This window comes from Oxyura jamaicensis, chromosome 1, assembly GCF_011077185.1.
Source record: "Oxyura jamaicensis isolate SHBP4307 breed ruddy duck chromosome 1, BPBGC_Ojam_1.0, whole genome shotgun sequence".
In the NCBI taxonomy this organism is placed as follows: Eukaryota; Metazoa; Chordata; class Aves; order Anseriformes; family Anatidae; genus Oxyura; species Oxyura jamaicensis.
Genome location: NC_048893.1, coordinates 115,289,656 through 115,311,885, shown reverse-complemented (window position 1 = coordinate 115,311,885; position 22,230 = coordinate 115,289,656). Strand labels below are relative to the sequence as shown.

The following is a 22,230-nucleotide window of genomic DNA, read 5'->3' as shown; positions in this document are numbered from 1 at the left end:
AATCTGTGCGTGGAACAATCACAGGGCAGGTAAACCTGTTTACGATATGACAATCCTCTGTGACAAGCTAGATTCCAAATATCACACATTCCACGTATTACTAAGTGAGCCTACACCACAAGTGCCTTCCCATAACAGCGTTGTCCAGCTCTGAAGCATGTCGTGTCACAACCACACATAATCCACTGAAAAGCAGAAAACACCTATTTGGGAGGTGGCATCATCCGTGCTTTCCTTACAAAAACAGACATGCAATCTTTCTGACGAACTTTTTTTTTTTCTTAACTGTTTTCATGAAGATACATGGCTGTTCGCACTGCAATTTGATTTCCAGCACACCCTGATTCCTATCCAGGTAAAGATGAAGGCTTATAGAGTAATTGTTCTATACTTGCAAAACTGGCCAGAAGCCCTGAAGAATGACTCAGTGGGAAACTTACAAGAGGAAGGGGGCGGGAGGGGGAGTTGAGCCTCTTTTTAATCCCAGTATTTATATATTTTTTTAGTCTAGTTTAGGCCCAAAACAGTAAACTCATGACAAGAAATGACAATGTGGAGGGGGAGAGGGTGAGACGAGAAGGGAGGAAGACATCTGAAGGAACACTGATCAACTGATTTCTTTTTAAACTTCATTATATACATGTCACTAAAAAATAATCTTTGAAAGTGATTATTTTGTACAGAAATGCTTTTCTGTACAAGCTGTACCAATTTGATTTGCAATATTAATATTTTTAACATTTTCCACTACTTACCATGAACTTCCTCACAAGGACGTAACTCCCATTTTACAGAATTTAAGATTTTTCATAATCTATACAGACATTAAGAACTGTTTACGTAAACCAACACGGATTGTAACTTAAATAACCTGCTTTATTACAGCTGTAAAGTTTAAATATTAGCACCTATTATTACCAAACATTTTTTCAAGAAGTAAATTGAGACGCAATTTTAACCCCTATTAACTCATAAAGGAGCATATGCTACTCAATTTTAATGAGCAAGTCACCCCCAACACAATTCTGAGAAGCTGAGCATTATTTCTTCAGTCCACTCTGAATTATATATATAAAAATATATAAATATCAGCATACTTCCATTATTGATTACTAGCTTGCTGAGTAATGCCCCATCCCAATAGATTAAGCTTGAAATTCAAGCTATGAACTACAATGCAAGCCTTAATGAGAAACAGGACCAGGGAGAATATGTAAAACATCTGAAACAACTAAAAATATATATGAAAAAAATCAATGCCTAGCAAATAAGTTTTCAAAAAGGATGCTTTCAAATTACATCAATTTTAACCACTTTCTCATTCCTACTGCATGCAGTGTGCCAGGATCAAAAGCTTGCTCCTGAGCAAGACACTGACCATAACGATTCAGCTAATATCCTTCCTTTAAAGCAGACAAGAACAAAGGTTTCTGCAGGTTTCTTAGGGTCTTAACTCTGAAGAAGGAGAAACAATTAACGCTTGGTCAAATGTGAACATGGACTTCGCACACTTCTGTGCATTTTAGCCACTCCACAGAATGCTCATCAAAAGATTTTTGCATGTCTTTAAAGAGCAGCCTACTTTCTTAAAGTTTATAAACACATTTCCAGAGAGCATTTAAGCTGATAGAACTGAAGATCATATTTAGGTTTACTAAAAATGAGGGTTACTAAAAATGAGGGTTAATGGGGAGAAAACTTGAAGAATTTCACCATCAGCTCATTTACTCACGGAAAAAGTTTTTAACAATTAAAAAGCACAGCGTTAATGCCATCTCTCATTTACTAACAGGTGAGTATCACATTTCTTCAAATGACCTTACTAGCACAAGCTTTTGCACTGAACCACAGAAATATCATAGAATGGCTCAGGTTGGAAGGGACCTTAAAGACCACCTGGTTCCAATCCCCTGCCATGGGCAGGGATGCCACCCACTGACCAGGTTGCCCAAAGCCCCATCCAGCCTGGCCTTGAGCACCTCCAGGGATGGGGCATCCACAGCTTCTCTGGGCAACCTGTTCCAATGCCTCACCACCCTCACAGTGAAAAACTTCCTCACCTCTCATCTAAATCTAAATCTCCCCTCTTTTAGTTTAAAACCATTCCCCCTTGTCCTGTCATTATCTGCCCAAGCAAAACGCTGCTCTCAATCTTTTTTTAAGTCTCCTTCAAGTACTGGAAGGTTGCAATGAGGACACACCATAGCCCTCTTTCCTGTAGGCTGAACATCCCCAGCTCTCTCAGCCTTTCTTTACAGGAGAAGTGCTACACCCCCGATCATCTTTTTCGGCCCTCCTCTGGACCCGCTCTAACAGATCAACATCCTTCTGGTGCTGGGGGCCCCAGACCCGGACGCAGCACTCCAAGTGGGGCCTCACAAGGGCAGAGCAGAGGGGGACAATCACCTCCCTCAACCTCCTGGGCACTCCTCTATTGATGCAGTCCAGGACACAGTTGGCCTTCTGGGCTGCAAGCATGCACTCCTGGCTCATGTCGAGCTTTTCATCCAGCAGAATCTGCAAGTCCTCTGCAGGGCTGTTCTCAGCGAGTTCTTCTCCCATGTCTGGGATTGCCCTGACCCAGGTGTAGTGCCTGTAGCACCTCATTCGGTTCACATGGGCCCATTCTTCAAGCTTGTCCATGTCCCTTTGGATGTCATCCCTTCCTTCTGGTGTATCAACTGCACCGCTCAGCTTGGTGTCATCTGCAAACTTGCTGAGGGCGCACTCGATCCCACTGTCTAGGTCGTCGATAAAGATATGAAACAGTACTGGTCCCAAGACAGACCCCTGAGGGACACCACTCGTCACCAGCCTCCACTTGGACATAGGGCCATTGACTACCGCTCTCTTGGTGCAGCCTTCAAGCCAACTCTTTATCCACTGAATCAAATCCACCTCTTTCCAATTTGGAGATGAGGACACCATGAGACCACGTCAAAGGCCTTACAGAAGTCAGGGTAGATGACATCAGTTGGTCTTCCCTTGTCAATTGATGCAGTCACTCCATCACAGAAGACCACCAGGATTGGTCAGGCATGATTTGCCCTTGGTGAAGCCACGTTGGCTGCCTTGGATCACCTCTTTGTCTTGCATGTGCCTTGACATTGCTTCCACAAGGATCTGGTCCAGGATCTTTCTAGGCACAGAGGTGAGGTTCACCAGTCTGTAGTTCCCCAGGTCCTCTTTTCTACCCTTTTTGAAAATAGGAGTGATGGTTCCCTTTTTCCAGCCACCAGGGACTTCACCTGGCTGCCATGGCTTTTCAAATATGATGGAGATAAGCTTGGCAACTACATCAGCCAGTTCCCTCAGGATTCTGGGATGCATGTCATTGGGCCCCACAGACTCGTACTTACTCAGTTATACATATAATGCTACAGAACACGTTACTTTTTCAGACTTTGGAGATACAACTTTCCATTGGAGGCTTATGTTTATGGAAGTAACGGGATCTTGAACACGGAAAGTAGGCATGCAAGTTTCCATTTCCTGAGATTTCAAGAGTTACAAAAGTACCAAGGAGGGAAAATATTTTTTTAATCTTAGAGGACACTCTCCCCTCCCACACTCCACCCCTCCTCTCCCCCCCATTAACAGTTTGTACTTATTAGGTATAAAACATCCTTGTGCACTGAAAAACCCTTACAAAAATAGCAGAAAACCTGCACATAGCTAACTGCATTTACACATGCTGCTGAGAAGGTGACTGCCACAAAAACAGTCTGTGGAACTAATTTCAATTTGAAAACCGAAGTTATTTAATTCACCTCCAGACACCTTTACTTTCTACAAAGGAAATTATTAACAGACAAATAGGCAGTTTTGAGGTTTTGTTTTCCTAGGGTTTGCATTTATTAATTTGTTTTCAGCTATAAGAGAATGACAACTTGTAGCAATTACCAAAGAACTGCATTTAGCAAACTGATTGCATGGGAAAATAAGAGCAGATGACTGCTATTACCTGGCTGGATGAGAAGGGCTGCTGCTTGAACACACTGAAAGGAACCAATTACTCCTGCAGAAAGGGCAGGGAGCAACGCAGATGTTATAACAGACTACTCTGCATGAAAAGTAGTTGAAGGGCTGTATTTCTGAAATTCACACCCAAACTAGCCTGCCACACTACTAACAGGCTGCAAAGGGCAAATAATGAAGAGAAGATGAAGAGAACACAGTCATAACAAATGAACAATGGGAAAGCAGCACTGAAGAACACAGCATTACAGAAGACTGCCAGTTGCGTAATTTGATCTTCTGAAGCGTTCTCATGCCTTCTGGCTTTCTTAGCAGAAGTCTAACTTGCCCAGTGTGATCTAGATACATGCTAAGATCATAATTCTACTAGGACATCAAAATAAGTACTTATAATTCTTTCAAATTTGTACCAGAAGTTTGGAATTGTTATATTTTTACCATGATATATCAGTTAAGAAACCACCCCATGAATTCACAATTGCTAAATACTGATTTTGCAGACTTTAATTTTATTGTAAACTACTGACCATCCCTCAAAATCAGAAGCTTTTCACTTTACTGGCTTAAGATGTAGTCACCTCTTGTTACTACATTTTACAACACAAACTTCATATTTTTAAGAAATAATAGCAGAGTATATATGCTCCCAAATTTGAAAAAAATGGTTTGCAATTCTCTGTAAAAAGACTATGATTTCCTAGTGTTAAAAACAGACTCAGAGAATGTAACTATTATACCCAAATCCAGAAAATTCTGGATCATTTTTTCCCTCCCCTATTTAGAACAATCATCTTTTCCCCATAAAAGAATAATATGCAACTCATGAATTATACAGTGCACAAGTAGAAAAGATTAATGGGAGCTAATGAGACAAGAACAATACAAGGGCAGAACTCTCCTTTTCCCTGAACTGTTTGGGCAGAGGAGCATGGTTGCTCAAAACAACAAGGCCAAAAATCTCCTGGTGAGATAAGATTAGGGAAATTTCCTTTTTGCACACATGCTCACAGAGACACAAATAGTATGCAGAGAGCTATGTCTCTTCCTTGATTTTTCAGCAGCAGTGAAGCCACAAAACTTTTTCCATGCTGCAGAAGCAGAGGAAAGTCAACACGCTAAAAGCAAAGCTCTTTACCCCCTCTGGCTTTTACAGAGCATATGAAAAATAAAAACAAAACACAAGAAGCAATCAGTCTAAACAGAACACATTAAATACCTGAACTGCTATCAGGACTTTCAGGAGTCAGTAACAGAACAGATTACTGTGTACCACTCCCTTTATGGAGAACAATCCAGGTGTCAGACCTATTGTCTCAGTGGGCTGCAGATTCAGAGAGAAAAGAGTAATAGTGACGCTTTTCAAGAGGTGGTTCTTCTGACTGTGAGGACCAGAGACACTTCTTGTTAGTTTTGTTTCAAAAAACTTTAAAAATTGAAGCTAACTTTGTTGTCCAATTCCATAGCAAACCACAGATTCCATGCAAGCAAAAATCAGTTTGGCAGACATCCTGCAGTATAGCATGTTGGGAGGCCAGCAGGTCTGAAGAAGGCTGAGCAAGATCTCAGTGTATGCTAGCACATATCCTGTGAAACAACCTATAAAATATTGTTACAGAAAAAAAAAAAGGAAGGCAAACAGGAGGGGGTGTAGGAGGCAGAAAGAAGGTTTAACAGAGTTATCAAGAAGCTTTGTATTAGAAAAGAAATGCTGAAAGAAAATTGGTAGAGACATCTCTAGAAAGATATTAAGATATATCGACAATCAAATTGGGAGTAAAATTCAGATCTTAAAAGGGACTATCAACTAGTAAAAAAAATAAATAAATCTGTTCCATATTTATTAACAAACCCAGAGAGAAGGGAGAGTCAGATCCAGTATGATCCCTGTATTCCAGATCCTCTGAAGGCACTCAAAGGACTAGGAATCAGGAGGACAAACAAGGGCAGGTTTTACAAAAGAAAAATACACCTAAAAGTAATATAGGAGAGTAAATTCATCTCCAAAATCAAACTAAAAACTTTCTGAAGAACCTCTTAAAATTACAGAAAATAAACTAAGATTAAAAACTTAAATCATGCAACAGGATTAAGATTTATGAATTTTTAACAGTCACTATTTGAGGAAAAAAGTGTTAAAAGTTTGCTTAGTAACTACAGCTGCAACTGAAGATGAGGCAAGAAAGAGTACACGATACTTCTCTTTAAAGAAACTCCCTAATGCTTTCTAAAGGAAATAAACACAAGACACAGCCATCTTCTTCAGTGACGCAGGCTTTATAACACACTCTTCCAACAACTCTCAGTCACGAAAACTGGCCAAAGCTTCTCTTTTTAAGAGTACAGTTCAAAATGTAGGACCAAACAGCAGTTCGAGATAAATTTCCTCAAGAAACTAGAGATGGCAGCAAAGTCTCAAGCTATCAGCTGAGGGGAAGAGAAAAAGGTAAATGAAAAAGAAAAGTTCTGAATAATTTTTACAGCCTTGTTCAGTCAGTAAACATTTCAGGTTGCTTTTTTTTTTCCTTTTTCAAACAGTGACAAAAATTGGAAAACCCATGAGGAAGTACACCTTTATAAGCCATAGTAAGGCTTTTTTTCCCCTTAAATGGCATGACTTCACAGAACAATTTTTAGCACATATCAAGAAGCATTTTAAGGCAGCTTTCAACAAAATATGCATGTTTAAGTCTATGATGTATCGCTATTCCCAGAAGGCACCACTGACTTCTGAATGTTCCAGCCATGTATCTGAACATCAGAGCCACATACATTTCAGGAAGGTATTATTATGCTTTTCCTTGGCTTTGCAACTGTAACAAATAGTGAAAGATTGGGAATAGGTTCAGTATGGAGAACTTTGAACTCTCAGCTGTCTGCAACACCTTAAATATGTAAGTAATATAAGAAATGAGGACATTCTGAAAAAAAACAACTAATATTCAGGGAAAGAATCACTGAAGTTTCACAATGTGATCTCTGCTAAGCTGCATCCCCCCAAAACTCTGACACTCTACACTTCCAAGTTTGTCATTTAATTCTAAAACAAAGAGCCACACGTATTGAAGAACCGTCCCAATGGCAATGACTGTCTCAGTATCTCATGACTAAGCTTGCCTAGGAGAGTGCTCAAACCAGAAGTTCTCCTGTGTGTTTTGCCTAGCTACTAACCAAGATGCTAGAAGACAGGGGAGACAAAGATATTCTCAACATTTCCAGACAATTTTTTATGGAGGAATTTAACATCTACTAGATAACTTAGAAGGAAAAAAGGAGCATCCAGTGATGATTATTCTCACTAAGCAAAAAAAATAATAAAAAAAAAAGTCTGATTCCCAGTCCCTATTCTGCAAGAACTGTACATTCCATACAGACAACACAGGGAAACCAACTCTACACCCAACCTATTCAAAAACATTCCTAACTGGCAGGGCAAACAGACAATTAAAGCCTCTGCAAATTTCAAACTAGGAAATTAAGAAACTGGGAAAGAAGATACACGTGCAGCAGTTGAGAAAGTATCCTGTCTCGGTGGCAGCTATGAAGTATTGAACACTTTCCAATCAGAAGTGCCTGCAGCTGATAAAAAGCCTGACACACTTGAGATCTAAGATTAGAGGAAAAGCTCCTGACATTTTTAAGCACGGTATTTACTTTAAAGACAGTTGAACCTTAAGGGCTGAACAGCCATGAAATCCAGCCAACAGGTAACCGTTTTTTTTTCCACAGAGGAAAAAGCAAACAAACAAACAAACAAACCAAAAAAGACACCTTAATCTAATAGCTGTAATTGAGTAGAACAATTCTATCTGACCTTCAGTTTTCAAAGCCCCTTTTTGTTGCTTTCATCTCTGTAGCACTGAAGCTCTGGAATGAGCATGCTTGAAAGAACATAGTAAGGAAAAGACTACCTCTGTTTTGGGGGCTGCACAAGGGAAAACAATGCTTTCTGTAAGCAGAAATTGGTACTTTGCAATCTAAGTTTGATCTCGATACACTAACAGAATCTTTCTTCGAAAAAAGCGAACATTTTAATTAAAGCAAGTTTTTGATCAATACAATATATTTTAATTTTAGGTTTATAGCAAAAAAAAAAGGTAGCTCAAGAAAATTTCAGTTTTGAACTTCTTGAATTCTCACATGTAATCACATCAGAACTGTAAGTAACAGCATTCAGTTTGTTTTCTGTAACAATTAGAAGCAATCACAAACACTAAGCATGCTTGAGGGTCAGAGTAAGTTGTGCATCCAGCTGTGAATACTTAAATCTTGAAGGTCCAAACAAAATACATGCACACTTAAAGAGAATTTATAGAACTTGCTAACTTTAATTTGTCTCTACTATGCATCCAGCTTGAATCCTGTATGAGGTGAGGTCCTGACAAAGTTGGAGCTTGATTTTAATTATGGGAATGTTTCTGTGTATTGAAAGGAAGAAGCAAATTAAGAACACAAAACTAACTAGGTGTGATTTTTCTTTTAATAATTGTTGCTTAATTTATAACTTTTTTCCTAAAACAACAACAACAACAACAACACTTTCCTTCCCTCTCCCACACTTTCCTTGCCATTTTCTAGACTGTTGCAGTGGTAGAGTTTGGGGACTACCTTCATGTTTATAATGCATAGAGGAAGAGCAGATCATGTACTAGAAATAGGAGTACATAAAGAGAGCAGGATCCTCCTCTTCCAGCAACAGCAAACGATTCATCTCACATCAGAAAATTGCACTTGTACACTTCTACAATGCCTCATACAGGAGCCTGAAGAGGAGAAGGGCTACAACCACATTTATTGAATCTTAAGACTGCCTACAACTTGACACAGCTCTCTCTCAGGAATCGGGAAGTACTTGGAGGCTGCTTCAGCCAGTGCTCGGGCAACTTGTGGAAGCGGAGATGCAGAATTTCACCTCACTTCTCACCTTGGCTTGCTGCTCTGTACAGCTAAACTGGTGCTGACCACAGACATATGTTTGCTCCAAACCCTCCTGAGCTCAACCTACCAGGTCCTGCTGGATTCGAGTTCAACCCTGGCAAAACTCTGTTCCAGGAACAGTTATGAAGTCAGATCACTGCTGATGCAGGACAGATCCTATCTCTGGAAGACATCACGCCCTATTTTTTTCGTAATCTTCCCAATCTACCCTACTCCCACCTTCTATATCATCTTTCCCTAATCTATAGGGGGAGAGATAAGATTACCTCACTTGCTTCTTCACTGTCCTTCACATTTACAGGTGTACAGGTCCCTCTAACACAAGTGTCAATGAGTGCTTTTCCACTGTTTAGCATTGGTCCCTCCAGTTCAGAATGGAGGTCAACATGTAGAGCAAAAAAAAAAAAAAAAAAAAGGAAAGTGGGTAGCTAACAGCTCAATTCACAGAAGGAAAATGACAGGATAACCTACACTCTTCTGGGCTTGCACAGCCAGAATGCTGCTAACAGTTTTACTCACAGACCCGCTGTCTGAGGGATGAACTAGGGACCACTTTTGTAAAAGCATATCTTTTTTTTTTCCCCCTCTCATTATTACAACAGGTCTAATGCTGGAAAAGGCCACAATGAATCCTGAAAGCACAAAAGAAAAATGGATACTTTACATACCTACATTAGAAGACATCTAAGTAAAGATAGATTTCATGTACAGTTCCAAATATCTTACAGGCCACTGTACTTGAGAAGCCTCAGCCTCACTACATAAAGACTTTTTTCATTAGCCCTAATGGCCCTTTGGGTCAAAAAATCCAAATATGAACTATCTTCCAAGACCTAGTAAAAATGAGATTAAGTGAAATTTTGAATTAACCAAAGAATCACATGTTCCCTAGAAAAGGCACACTTTAAAATAGTAAGAGTTCTCAATCTCAGCTACATCGGAACAGACACTGATGAGACAAAGTGAGTTCTTCAGCTTCGCTGAAAGTGCTTCCTAAACAACTGAACTGAAACTGAACACCTTTTATATGAGAATAAATACCCACATATACTAGATTTTATTTCTACAAATTCTGTTCAGAGGCAAGCTCTTTACAGTTTTCGTAATTCGGATATCCTTAGAAATTTACGCAACGTGAAATGCTAGCAACAATTGCTTACATACACGCTATTCAGAAAAGCGAATCAGGATGTTAGTCAAAAATGAAATCAGGGTACCTGCAAGCCATTGGGAAGTCAAAGAAATGGGTTAACGAGCCACATGAAAAACTATTTAACCAAATGCTATTTAGAAATCTCCAGTTCCTTTAGAATTTAAGGGGCATACAGTCAATGTTGTCAGTGTGCAAGAACTATGCATCAAGTATCTTTGTCTTCACATGGTAAAGACATGCTTCAGCTACTGGTAAGACTAAGTCAGTATATAAATTGACAAAGTATTGACAATATAGAAATTCTGCAAAGTTTTTTGCATGAAAGAACAGGTATAGTCCCAATGTACTTTGAACACTAAAGTAAAATAGAGGAGGTATGTAGTAACTCCACAGCTATCCCATCTTACCCCATTCCAGCAAAAGATGTGAAAGTAAAAAAGCAAGGCACATGTCAACCAAGGGAGGGTGACCTCTCTCATTTGAAACTGCACAAGGAAAGACTTTTTTTTTTTTTTTTTGATTAAAATGAAGCACTGCATTTGAACCAAAACAAGTGCCAGGGATCACTTATGACTATAGCCTAGGCCCCATTCTTTAACGCAACAGAGCTATTTTAATGAAAAGATCAAACTCTTAATGTAGCAGATCTTCAAAATCAAGGCAGCACTTTTGTCTGACAACTTCTCACAGACACTGATCCAAAATCCCACTGGCTGGCTGGTCACAAGTCTCCTAATTTGCAACCTGAAATTGCTCAGGACTAGTCTGCACACAGTTGTTCATCTGCTTGTACCTTCAGGGGCTTCCTTCTCTTGAGTGTTTAAGCACAAAAACATATTTACAAAGCCCTTGCACAATCTTTCTCAAGTTGTCTTTTCCTAAACTGTGTTTCTTCAAAATCCCCTCCTAAAAATGACTCTCCCTCCCAGTCATGATGGCTCTCTTGTTCACATCATAAGGATGTATGCAAGAAAGCAACACAACACAAGAAAAAGCCAAACAAATAAAGGAGAGTACCAATGAAAGTGGTGTTCTCTGCAACTAAGTATTTTAAATCCACCTTGCATTTAGCTGCAGCTGGATAGACCTCCTTAAGCAGAACCAGGTCAGTATTACAGTTAAAATCTGTAGGACAGTAACTTAGCTAAGAAGATAGCCTACCAACTGTACACTTCAAATAATTTGATGTCAGTTTCCTAAGGCAATGCACATTATTATGACCCCACACTTAAACCCAACATTCATTTTTAACCTGTTCATCTCAAACACTTGAACACAAGCCAGCTGACAATGTTTTATTAGTACACTAGTATTTCAAACAGTAGTAAGAAATTAAAACACTAAATTAGACAAATGGCTTTCCATATCCCTGAAAAGTTTCCTTCCCTCCCCCCACTTCCCAAACAGTGAGTGCACACTGCAATTTTTTCACACTTTCATTTGGCGTGTCAAAATTATACCCAGCAGTTATTTCCATTGGTTTTACAGGAGATGCAAACTTCAACAGTGTACTAGAGAAAAAACGCATTAGAGACAACAGTATTCTCACTCCCACACAGAGAAAATGGAGGCAATAATAAAGAACGGTATCACTGAAACCATCAGAATAATTCTAGATAGTTTTGTTATCACCACCCTTAAAATCACTGACGTATTTCTTGGGACTCTATCTTGAGACCTCTCCTCCATGAGCTCTCCTCTCCTCACTTTCCTAGTAACACCGACTGTGATCCAAATCCAAAGCATGTTTATTTACCTCAAAGTAACAGCTAAGGATGGAACTGCAACTGCCCTTCTCTTCTCCAACCTGAATAGGAAAGAGGCCTTCATACTTCAGTTCAAAAAAGAAGCCTTCTGTCCCACTGCCTCCTCCTAGACCCTGCTTCCTTTCCCCTTCCCTCACATCTTCAGGCTCTAGACATCTTAACTCCTCTTTACTAGACGGAAGAGTCCAAGCACAGAGAATCATCCCATCACAGGATGAGGGATGAAAAACTAAAACCCTCAGCATGCACCACAGGAAAGGGCTGGTCTGAACCCAATCCTATTGCACAGAACTTCCTGAAAACTTGAAGTAGCTTTAGCACCAACCATCACGTTATTTTTTGGTACTAACAATGCCAACAACTGCACTATTATTATTGTGTACAATATGTACGTATTTATGGTTCACAAGACAGAATTAGAAAAATTTGTAGTTCACACAACCATCAATATGAGGACTAGTTACTTCAATTGCAACCAATGCCCACTTTAAAAGAAATAAACTTCTATTATCACATTGTATTTATAACTTTGAAATTTGGAGATGTATATCAACATAAGAAACTATATACCAAAGCAACCTGCAATCCTACTGTTAGAAACATCAGTCAGTCTTTATGGTACCCCTCTAATGCTAACATGAACAAATGTGAATCTTAATAGATGCAGGAAGTCAATATCTGTTTTTAATATCTGAAAAAATCCCCTCAGAACAAGGACTGTAGCTGCCATAAAAGCCATATTTGGACTTTAGATTTGATATCAGCTTTGCCTGTTCTAACTTAAAGACAGGCGTTCTCTTTGGCACAAAAGAAAGCTGCTGTTATATTTACATGGAGTTCCTACGATAAACTCAGAATAGTTCTCACTCAGATGAATACCCAAGATGTTGCAGCCCTACACCCACTGTTTTATGAACTACTCAATGCATTCTGAATGCAAATGTTACCATCCGTGGATACAGCAACATGTTTCTGAAGGCCAAGCTAGAAATCCCCAGTAACTTCTTGCATGAAGCATGCTTGAGTCAGCCAAATCTGAAGACAGGACAGTAACCTAGAACACAACACGTCTGGTAAAGTAAAACTATGTGACTAATGCTTGTGTCATAAACACCACTTTACAAAGTTTAACAAGAAATTGGATTTATTATTCCAATTTTTATCCCTGCATAGCTTTCAGCAATGGAAACAGAACATTGGAAATGTATGCCAATGAAGACTGCCCTTCATTTTTTCCCGAAAGGAAACATGGATTAAGATTTCTCTCTATCCCTCATGGCTTTTCTTTTCTCCTCTATCTATTCAAAATGAAAAATGCATGCTTACAGAACTTAAACGCATTAAATGCCGCATAATAAACAGTTTATCACTCTCATTCCCATCTACTCTCTCACATACTGTGTAATACACTGCTACTGTTGCACACTCCAGCAAAAAGCTGTTATCCCTGCATTTATACAAAACAAATCTCATCAGTTTATTTTATTTAATATTGTTTAAAGTTTACTCAAGTTCAGAATAAGCTTCAACAAACTGGAACACAATGTCAGCTACTGAACTCCCATAGAGGACTCGTTTCTCAAGTCAGTTGTATGGGAACTTTGGGATTTCTTTTAAAGAGTTAAATGAAATATTCAATCATTTCACAATCAAAGATCTCTTTCCCATGCCCTTTCTGAAAATACCTTTTACTACTTTAAATGACAGTGGTAACTAGCTATTTAGGAATGATAAACTACATGTTTTAACATTTCTTGTGTCTAAATCACAAATCAGGGGCAGATGTGCTATTTGCAAGAACCAGATTACTCTATCAATGAATAATAAAGCACAGGAATGTGCAGACATTCAGTTATGTTTCACTGAAAGATGTTTAGCAAGACGCATATGTAGCAATGCAAAGCAGATTAACAATGGCTTTCCTCAAGTTGCTTAAAGATGAGCTAGGTGCTACCAAAAAATCTGTACGCTGAATAAAGATACCACATCCCTGGTTCCCCGGAAGTCAGCTGCACAGTACTTCAAAGAAACAGGAAAACTACTTATACAACTGTACACAAAATTGCGTATTTTTAATTTTTTATTTATTTTGTAAGAGGACTGACGTGACATCTGTGCAGAAAACCCTTCACACCATCACTGCTGCTATTTTCAGTGATCCATCCTAGTTTTGCTACAGTGCTCTTGGCATTGTTGTGCTACTGTGAATCAATATTTATCTGTTAGGTCTAGTTACATCACAAGACACCTGTAATACTTAAGTCTCACATGAAACTTCCTTAGCCAATACCTAATTCACAGTTTTTGAACTTTGAATCTCTTCAAAATTCTCTGATCACAAAACAAAAAGTCATTTGATATGTGCAAACAACTGTACTGCTGTGAATTATCCATTCCCTACAAGAACGTGCAGTCATGTCAAGCACAGACACCTCACCTTCTTTCTAACAGTAATCAGGTATGAAACAAACTGTGTGAACTGCAGTGGTTAGCATAAAACCACTTGTGAAAGGAGCGTGCCAAAAATCATCTTCAAAACACGTCTAATAACAGAGTTTTGCTCCTCAGCTATGGAAGCTCCCCACCAATAACCGGCATTAAGCTAAAGTGACGACGTAGAGTTTATGACTTCAAACAAGGCCCTTTGAGCTTAATATTTCTAAGAGTTGTTTGTATTGAGAGAAAGGTAGTAATACCCTGGGAAATGACAGAACAGACTGCTGAAACTTCCGCTGACAACAAAGTAACCCGCTAAGTCCAAGACCTGCATTTTAGTATAATCCCGAGGAAAGATTAATTCTAGAATATTTTTAGACCGAGCTTTGGAAGCAGACAGCAGTAGATGAAAAGCATACTGGTGGGGAGTGGGCAACAGAATACGTGCAGTAAAACCTCTTTGTTTACAATCAAAACACAGGGAACGTTATTCTTATAAAACCCATTGCCAGGAAGAAAAAACTGCAGGCACCCAGAACAGTGTCGCTACTGGGGCTCCCCAGCAATCTCAGCTCCCGAATGAGAAGCATAAAGAAAACTGGGAAGTCACAACACTGCTACGTCTTCCACGTCCGTTTTGCAACACAAGCACAACTACTGAAGATATGCGAAAGATGACGGATAAAAATGATTTCGAAACAGGCAGTCACGAAAATCTGGAGGGGGGGGGAAACTGAGCTCGGCTTCCATTCTTTATCACAGTCCGATCTGGGGGACTGTCTGCATTTTCTTGGAGCGGTTGCACACAGGCTGAGACTTGAACTGTCATTTCCATCCAGCCCAAAGAAGCGGCGACCCAAAGGAGGGAGCTGGGGAACGCTAGCGACTACCTCAACTCCCGGGTTTGATACGAGCCTCCAACACTGCTTATAATAATAACAGTTGCATAATAAGACTGGGAAGGCCAAGTTCTCCCACTGCCTCGCACATCTCCATCTCCGAGCGGAGGGGAAAGGTCTGCACGGAAGCCGAGTGCCACCGGTCCTGCCGCTAACAAGCCGGTTATTGTGCGGAGAGGAAAAGGGGAAAAAAAAAAAAATAAATACCACCCGACACCTGGCGTGTGAGGACACCCGAGGAATAGATGGATCTATGGGGACAGAGCTCTCTCCTTTCCCTTCCCTTCCCCTATAGGCGACCGCTGATGGGTGTGCCGGGGATGGGATCCGGGGGGGGGGGGGCCCGGGGGGGGGGAGGTAAAGGCGGAGGAGAAGAAAAAGGGGTGGGCAGCGGCTGCCGCTTGCTGCATGCAGCCAGGCTGGGCGGTTAATCATGGTGGCTGAGCAGGCACCGGGGCGCTTCTCCCTCTTCCCCCCCCCCCCCCCCCCCCCCCCCTTTCCCCCCCTCGTCAGGAAGGAGGGCAGCGCGGCCGGGCGCCGAGCATCCCTCCCCATCCCCGTCCCCATCGGCGGCGGCTCCCCCCGCGGGGACTCACTTGCCGATCACCTCGCACAGCTCGTACACGTCCTCGAACAGCACGTCGTCGTCGGCCATGGTCCGCGAGCGGGGCTCACAGGGGCGGGGGAAGCGCCCGGCGGGGGAGGGGACGCACCGCGCTAACCCCCCCGCCGCGCCAACGGCCGCGCCAACGGCTCCCCCCCGCCGTTGCCGGCGGCGGCGGCGGCGTCGTGAGGAGGCGCCGCCGCCCGGGGGCTCCCGCGGCCGCGCCGGGACTCCCCGCTCCTCCTCCCCGCTCCTCCTCCTCCGGGCCGCGGCCGCCGCTCCCCGCACGACCCCACCTTCCTCCCCCTTCCCTCCCTCCCTCCCTCAGCCGGCTGCTCCCCGGCGGCTCCGGCTAGCGGGGCGGCGCGAGGTCCATGGAGGGGCTCGGCGGCGGGGCGGGGAGGGGCAGGGAGCAGCAGCAGCGGCGGCGGCAGGAGGAGGAGGAGGAGGAGGAGGACGAGGAGGAGGAGGAGGGACGGGCAGCGGGCGGCGGCCCCGTCTCGCTCCCGCTCCCGGCTCGAGGGGAGGGGAGGGGGGGCGCGGGAGCGCGCGCCGGGAGGATAATAGCGGGAGGGGGAGGGGCCGGCGCGGCCGTTGGGCACGCGCCCGGGCGCGAGGAGGAGCGGCGGCGATAGGGCGCTCGCCCCGCGATGGAGGGAGGGAGGTGCGGGCGCGCTCCCGAGCGCCGTCACGCAAGCGCTCGCGCGCGCGCACGCACGCAGGGGGGCGGGCGGGCGGACGGGCGGGGGGGGGGGGGGGGCGCGCTCGCTTCCTCTCCCTTTCCTCTCGCCCCGCCCCGCCGCCGCGGGAAGGGGCTCGGCGAGGGGTGCGCAGGCGCGGATGACGTCATGGCGCGGGGAGGGGGCGCAGGTGCCGTCCGTCAGCCGTTGCCCTCGCCTCAGCCGCACGCCCGCGGGGACCAACGGTCACGGCCCGGGGTGGGGGGTCGTGGCGGGGGGGGCTTTCGCCTGAGTTAGCAGCCCGTGTGGGGGACGAGGAGGGTCAGCTGCACGCGTGGGCGGTTGTCGCGACACTGCCTGTCGTGACAGAGCCCCTGTGGCAAGCGTTGATGCCCCGAGTTCCGGCGGGAGTGGTTTTGTCCCGCCAGCCTTGAAGCTTGGAGAGGCTGTGGGTGTTTTCTGCCAGCACTCCTCACTGCCCCTCAGAGTGAATTAAAATAAGCTTTTAGGTACACATCCAGCTGGGGAGGTGCCTGGTCGGTCCCTCTCGATAGCCACTCGGACATCTTTTTATGTCCGAGACCTCCCGTGAATGTCAAAGCACCGAGTCCTTATCCCTGCTAGATCCCCGCGATTTTTAACGTCTCACAAAAAGCTCCTTGCAAAAGATGTCGAGTCGCTCAGGTGTGCTTTTCCGAGTCTTGGCTTGTAGAAGAAAGCAAAGCGCTTCTGAAGGAAGCAGTCATCGCTCTTTCGGTTTCCAAAGTATTTATTGTGCTGAAGTGCTTTGGCACACACGCAACTTCTTAAAACTCATTAACGCAAAAGTAAGTTACACAGTTGTTCCCTACACACAGAAAAAAAGGCCTGTCAAAGCAAGATTATCTGATGAAATAGTTTAAAGGTTAGCTTTAAAATGCAGAGCTGAGGATGCTTTTGTCCAGAACGTCTTCGTTCCTGTCTCCATACAAATTCAAAAGGAAAAAATAAGAAAATCGGCAAAAATAATTACACCTGTCTGCTGCACAGTGGTAGCGTATAGGGTGAGAGACATTCCCAGGAGGCTATGGTCTATGCCATACAGACCTTTAAAATATTAAAACAACATCCACTACTTGTAATGCAAATAAGTAGGCAGTACAGTTAGATTGTCTGTTCCCCAAATTTCACACAGGTTAATGTGGGCAACCTTTTATTTATTTATTTATTTATTTATTTATTTATTTATTTATTTATTTATTTATTTTCAGGCTGAGTACCACTCAGGCCGCACAGTAATTTTCAGAATATGGCTGAGCATTCACGAACGTTTTGAAAAGGAATTGCCACCTGATTATATGCAGAGTCATCGTTAGGAGCTAACAGGAAAAACTGGTACAAAGACACACAAGGAAGAAAACTGTTCATAACAGATCCATCCCATAACTGAGGCAAATGCTTCTACCGCTCTAGCAACATCGCTTCATGGAGGGCTCACCTTCCTCTGAACGCCAAATGCTGAGCATCGCACCTGGGTGTGACGGATGAAACCCAAACCAAGGAACACTGAGCATAGTAATACATGGGGAGCTTTGGGCCAAAATATTGTGATAGAACAAGCCATTTGAGAACTTTGGAGGGTAATTGGCTATGTCTGGGGGAGACACAGGACATAAACATAATTTTCTACTAGTGGTCAGAGCACAGGGAGAAGAGAGAGGTAAAGCTGTTGTAATGAGAAGGTAGTTTCTTGGAAGACAAGAATGAAAATTAACTTTTCTTAAGAGAGGTGTTTCATTCTCTATCATCTAGCCTACTTATAGTGTCCTACTACCTTCCGGGAAGGAGAGTAGTAGCTTCTTGTTTATCTGATGGGCTAAGCTTCCTATTTTTTTATTTTTTCTCTGTTCTGAAATGAACTTAAGACCTTTGTTGGAGCAACTCTGCCATTCATTGCTTAGGCTGGTAAGAAGCAAGGCAAATCTCTCAAAGCCTACGAATGCAGCAGTTCTCCACGTTCAGTGCAGGGAAGAGCGAAAAGAGATGCTACCCTTTATGTTGCACGAGGAAAATTTGTCTGAACTAGGATCTGTATGCAGATCTGTTTTATCCAAAGTTGTACACAGAACCAGCAGAAACAGCAAGTATACCACTAAATCAGAAATCACTAGAACTTATGAGAACTATGCCGTGACTAATCTTGCATTCAGATTGAATGGGCTCGAGAAAATACAAGCATTAGTTTGCCAAGTTTGTCAGCAGCCAATACCCAACAGCATGACCATCCAAGCAATATATATGCAGATATGTTTGTGGGCATGAATTTCTTCCACAAGTTTGGAAGTAGTCTTTCCCTTTCACAGGCAGGCATTATTCATTTTCACCCACATAGTCAATATATCTCCTTGATAGATTCTGGGTTTAATTTAAAAGTTACAGGATGAATTCTGAAATTGGCAAATCTAACATCTCATGGAAAAGTAACTAACAAAATAATGCTTGAAATACAAGCAGAAAAATCGTAATGCTTGAGACCTGCAATGATTTCTTTGTAAGGGTAGTGGTTGGTCTGAAAACAGTTAAGGGCATCAGCTGTTGCAGGGCTGGGAGAAGGACTTCACAGGAGAAAAAAAAAAAAAAAAAAAAAAGAGAAAAAGAAAAGAAAACGGGGGGACTGCTGAAGGGAAAGAAATGCTTTATAGTCCCTGGTAACCCTCCCCATCCACTGCATGTTTGAGCGGCCTTCCAGTCAGATTCTGAACAGTCAGATTCTGACCTGCCAGGTTGCAGTGTTGTAATCTTAGGCAAACCACTATTGTTTAATTCAAAAGTTTATTTTAAAATCCTATGAAGTAGTTGAGTGTGGGCTTGGGCACTAGAAAACCCATTTCTTAAAATCATATGGTGCCTTCAAGTTTTGTTTGTTTGTGGCCTTCGCAGAGTTTGCATATATGACCAACACACTGTGGATGAGCCACAGGCAATGGTATGTTGTTCAAAGACTGTTTATGGAACCACAGTTACCAGTTGCATTACACGAACCTTTATAATGATTTCATTTAAGAGTGTGATGTAAAAGTATGTGGTGATGAACAAGAAATTTTAAGGGTTTGACACTGTTCTATAAGTGAAAAGATGTAAGAAGCACCAACTTGTGTGCTTCAGTACAACTGCTCCAGGTACTTTGACCTGTAATCCAGGTATTAATTCACTCCTTGATACAAAGTCTGAGGATGATACTGACAGTGAAGATGACTATGAATTGATAGTAGTTCAGGAAAGAGAACGTTAGAGGCCTACCAGATTTCTGATAAACTGTGCTGTGTAGTTAAGGCATGCAAATTCCGTGACCTGAAAATAATTCATATTTTGGGCAATAGAAATTAATTTTGGTTACAATGAAAAGAGGCACTCCAGACTTACACAGTTTCAATCCTTGTAAAAACATTTTCCAAGAATACAAAGTTGTCAGCCAACCCTGAAGAAGCCTGGACAACTTATTACAAAAGTATATAATTAAATCAGCTTTGAAATCTACTATGTGGCAGAGCAGCCTGCAGTTGCAAAACTCAGGTGTAGTACACAGAACAAGTAGTTCCACACCCAATTATGGAGGCTGGGTTTCACATGAAAGCAAGTGAATGATGTTTATCTAGGAAGATAACTCTCCAACTGCATTTTTTTTTTTTTAAGTTCCTCTACAGTGTGAACTCTCCATTGTTCAATGAGAACTGGACTTTCACTGCCTCTGCTCTGTACTGGATACACTATCAGGTCTCTTTTCTGCAGCCCCCTATCTTCAAAAGGCCGTCAGAGCTTATCTCTGTACCTTGTCCCCAGCTAATTCTGTTGAAATTGACCCCCAGGTTCAAAAGTTCTTGGGAGAGACACAGACGTGTGCACATGTATGTGGACATGGCAAAGCATAAACATCATTTTCTCAGGCAAACAGCTAGGAACTGTCTTTTTTGTTGTTGTTATTGATTTGTTTTAAATGAGGAATTCTTTTTCATTGACTTTCAAACTTGATGACCACATCACCTTTAGCAGATACTTGGCTCATACTGAGCCAGCTGGGAGAGAGTGCCAAGACAAGTAATCAGGTAGGTCTTGGTCAAGGAAAGGTAAGAGAAAAAGTCACGTTCCTTATCTGTAATTAAATCATAGTCACAATTAACTGTAAATGACAGTAACACTACTGAAGATAATACGCTAAACTAAAGCTGAGTGTGTCTGATACTACCAAAGACACTCGCGGTCACCATTCAAAGTCAGTTTCCAGCAGTGAAACAGTCCCTTGTAGGAGCAGCTGGCAACATCAAAAGAGAAGGGAGACCTTAAAAAATGACATAAACCCCTGCTTAAGAGGATTTTGTTTTCAGCCATTCCTTGCCATTTTATTTTTCCTCTCGTATACTGTGTACCTGCAAAAAATCTTGATTGGATTACTGGAGAGCTTAAGGACACACACTTATTTTTTTCTCCACAGTTGCAGCTTTTTCTCATTGACAGGTATGGATTAAGTAATATATATTGTGAAGGAAATCTCACCATGATCCTTTTACAGCAACTTTTTTAAATTAAAAAGATCTTACAAGATATACAGGGGATAAAAGCAGGTAATAAAAACACGTCAAGATACTGGCTATCTTTACAACATTATCCTAAAGAGAAACTTGTGACTATATCCACCTCTACACAGATAAATAATTTAAAATCACATCATAAGGACAGTCTCAGAATGCCACACACTAGAACTGAAATAAAGAAGAAGAAGAAGGAAAAAAAAACACTTATATTTTCCTGCCATCTTTCTTCTCTCTTTCATTTCTCACCCTCTTACTATACTTTGTAAAATGTTTCAAGCTCTTTTGGGTAGACCGATGCCACCCCAAAAGGAACTCCAGAAGGGCCTCACAAAGCAGAACCAATGCCCAGACAATCCTTGGTGTAGTTAAGTGCAAAGGAATACTGCATCTAGGGGAAATCCTAATCTACAGCATTGGCTAGGCTTTCATGTAGTATCTGAACTCTATCTCCTTCTGCCACTGCTTTGTTCTCATTTTTAAAGGTGTAAATACAGTCTTTCACTACAAATTATGCAGTCAGCTTCTCCACATTCGGGGAAATCACAAGTCAGCATGCTGGGAATGCAAAGAATACGCTTTACACCAGGAAGACGGTGTTATTGATCTCTGTCTACTGTCAGGTAAATAGGGCTAGGTGAACCCATTAGGACATTTCTTATATTCTCAGCCTTTTAGTTTCACCATGTGTTTCATTTTTCATTCACAACTTTGTCGCTTATTTTGTCCTCATTCTGCCACCACTTTATTTTCCAAACACTATTTATTAGGTTTGAGATGCCTATTTTTTTTTTTTTTCTTACTGCATTCTCCAACTCACTATTTCTATTAATGCAGTAATACAATCCAGTAGCTGACAAATCTTGCAGTTCTTCTAAGATACCTTTTTGGCTTTACCACTTATCCTATAGCCTCAGGGTAAGCCAAGCTCACCACATTTTATAACTATAAGAGAACACCAATTCTGTAAATAGTTATTTGCCACGTGTTCCATCTTCATCATCTTCCAGTTTTTTTTTTTTTTTTAATTATTATTATTATTTTCTCAGCCTACATCTTTTTTTACATGGTGTACAGATTCACTGAAGAGAGCAAACACTGCTGTGCCTGGTCACTTGGCTACTTCCCGCCTGCTTCTCTTTCTTGCTTTCCCTTGCTGAAGCATTATGTCAACACTGTGTAATTATTCCCACACAAGCTTAGAGACTATTATT

The 22,230-nt window shown here is 42.0% G+C and overlaps 1 protein-coding gene and 1 pseudogene across 10 annotated transcripts in view; both read right to left on the bottom strand.

Annotated features, from left to right (window-relative positions):
* Positions 1 to 16,055, bottom strand: part of CASK (calcium/calmodulin dependent serine protein kinase) — a 214,611-nt gene extending 198,556 nt beyond the window's left edge. For 6 of the 10 annotated variants that reach the window (XM_035315995.1, XM_035315996.1, XM_035315998.1 and 3 more), the window contains exon 1: positions 15,764 to 16,054. In XM_035315995.1, coding sequence (XP_035171886.1) covers positions 15,764 to 15,822 — 59 coding nt within the window. In that variant the 5' untranslated portion in view covers positions 15,823 to 16,054. Of the gene's footprint in view, positions 1 to 15,763 lie in introns of all 10 variants that reach the window. The other 4 variants (XM_035315990.1, XM_035315991.1, XM_035315993.1 and 1 more) reach the window with 1 other exon arrangement.
* A 5,439-nt stretch (positions 16,056 to 21,494) lies between these two features.
* Positions 21,495 to 21,647, bottom strand: LOC118160980 (annotated as a pseudogene).
* Between the last annotated feature and the right edge of the window lie 583 nt (positions 21,648 to 22,230).